Genomic DNA, 2,347 nt, shown 5'->3' on the forward strand with positions numbered 1-2,347 from the left:
AGGAAGATGACACAGAGGGAAATGGACCGTTCTGGCAGGGAGGGAAGGAAGGATCCTGGATAAGGTGATGCTTGCACTGTGCATCACTGGACGTCAAGTCACGCATCCTGAACACCAGTCCTCCCTTATTGTGGAATGACTGTGTGACTCTGGGCATCTCGCTTTGCCTCTCTGAGCCTCAGTTTCCTCATCCGTAAGATGGGAAAAATCAGCTTGATTATCAACCTGGGTAGTGGTGAGCCTTTGTCACTTTATAGATGTCATAGTTGGGTAAAGCCAGGCACATTTACTTTCTAAATCCTCCTCTTTCACTTCCAAGATCTCTCCTTGTTCCTTTCCCCATTAGTAGTTTCATTCTGATGAGCAGCCTGGGACCAACAGCCTCCCCCCTTTACTTCAGACAGAAGCCTGGGCATGAGGACTTTGTAATTGCGCATGCACTGGTGTGAATTGCCCACCTTGAGAAGCTGGGACATGGGGAATAGACACAGCTAGGCAGCTTGGTCCACCTCCTACAGCTCCCAGCTCAGCTTTGATAGTCTTTAATTTTTTTTTTTTTTTTTTTTTTTCTGAGTTAAATCAGTTGTTTAAAATAAATTACTGGATCACAGAAACTTAGAAATGCGAGGGAATTGAGAAAACACTTTTGTCTCATACCCATGATAAACAGATGTGAAAGTAGGTCCAAGGTCTGACAGATCAAGGGTTAGAAATCGAGACTCATGACCTGCAATTCTTATGCTCTTGTAGATAGTCTCAAGAAGTTGACTTGCAGTCCCTAAGAGTTATGTGTAACCCTAAAATTCTTATTTCACTGATCACTAAGTATTAAATGATTATCTAGGAGCTTTCCTTCTATTCAGGGTCAAGACTAGCAAACAATAAACAATTATAAAATTGAAAAAGCTCGAAAATCTTTTAAAGGTAACAACAGAGACATAGTTCAGAGAAGACCACTGATGGTTAGAATGGTTAGGGAAGGCTTCAAAGAAAGATAAGAGTGGTAACAGTGCAGAGGCTTCGGAGGAGCTGGCTGACACTTCAGAGAGTTGGTGGTCAGGCTGGGTCCTGGGGCTGGTTTCCACAAGGATAAGGAGTCTCCTGGGCTGCTGCTTACTTCCGTGATCCCTTTTGGGATTAGGCTGGAGGGTTTGAGTTCCATTACAAGGGTGTGAAGCATCTTCTGCCACAGCAGGGAATTAATAAATAAGGGGCCATAATCACCACCTGAAGAATTTTTAAAGTTTGAATATTTGGATAACAGACCACAGCTTGCCCTGATTTTCCATCTCTGAAAGTCACACTTTAAGTTAAAAGTTTCTGTTCTGCAAGTTTTCATATATCAACAGATAATGTAGAAGTTAAATCATGGTTTCTTCTCAAAAGGAAGGGAAATAACAGTTCTTCATGGGAGTCTTTTCTTTGTATCTTAAATGTCAATGATCACAAAAACTTCTGGCTTCTCTTCACTATAGACCTGCATTGCTGAATATGTTATTGCCTTGACTTCAGTTCCCTGAGGATGCTTGGACAATGAAAACTCTTCTCCCCACCCAATTGATCGTAATTTGAAATTTCTTTGATCAATATTGAGTACTTTCACTTCCCAGGGTATAAAGAACTCATCAGCACTGAATTTATAAAGCCATTCATCCAAAAAGTGAAACAGAAGAGATTGTAAGTCATCTCCTTGGGTTTCTACTTCTACTGTTTGGAGGGGCTCAACAGTCCCAGTATCTGTCATGTAACCAAACATGGCCATTGCACATTGCTCAAATGCTTCCTCCAGAGTATCTCCCCATGCGTGTAACTGGACATCAGCTGTATGATCCAAATACTCGTACTTCCGATTGACTGGAGGATACTTGGCTTTGATTGCCTTCTGCTTCTCCGTCAAATTGTAGTCTCTCACATCTTCCTCCGGCTGCGCCATGAGTGTAGCCGATAGTCTTTAATTTTTGTAACACACACATTTAATGGGAATAAGTATAAGCCCTAATGGTATTTGAGCATTTGAAGATTCATCAATTTATTCACTCAATCAACGAATATTTATTACACTCCTGCTGCATGTCATACACTGTTGTAAATTCTGGGGATACAATGGCTAATGAAATTGTCAAAGAACCTATACTCGTGGAGCTTACATTGTGGTGATGCAGGCAATTACAATAAACAAAACACCAAATGAATGGGGATCTGGGAAAGTCTTGGTATCAAGCTTCAAGGTGCCTATTTACTCATCACATAGTTCACACCACCTTCCACATAAACCACCACTCTCAACTTCTTACTGGCTCTATAGGGTCCAGACAAGATTCTGCTTGTCTCTGGTTTTTTGTATACA

At 41.4% G+C, this 2,347-nt stretch overlaps 1 protein-coding gene across 1 annotated transcript; it reads right to left on the bottom strand.

The window, feature by feature from the left end:
• Positions 1-994: 994 nt before the first annotated feature.
• Positions 995-1,939, bottom strand: LOC119542256 (protein archease-like). The gene has a single exon (XM_037846845.1). The coding sequence runs from the start codon at positions 1,931-1,933 to the stop codon at positions 1,430-1,432; it is 504 nt and encodes a 167-aa protein (XP_037702773.1). The 5' UTR covers positions 1,934-1,939; the 3' UTR covers positions 995-1,429.
• Between the last annotated feature and the right edge of the window lie 408 nt (positions 1,940-2,347).

This window comes from Choloepus didactylus, chromosome 8, assembly GCF_015220235.1.
Source record: "Choloepus didactylus isolate mChoDid1 chromosome 8, mChoDid1.pri, whole genome shotgun sequence".
NCBI lineage: Eukaryota > Metazoa > Chordata > Mammalia > Pilosa > Megalonychidae > Choloepus > Choloepus didactylus.

Excerpts from the sequence above, each read along its gene's own strand:
- LOC119542256 (XM_037846845.1), bottom strand. The coding sequence starts at position 1,933 with ATGGCGCAGCCGGAGGAAGATGTGAGAGACTACAATTTGACGGAGAAG.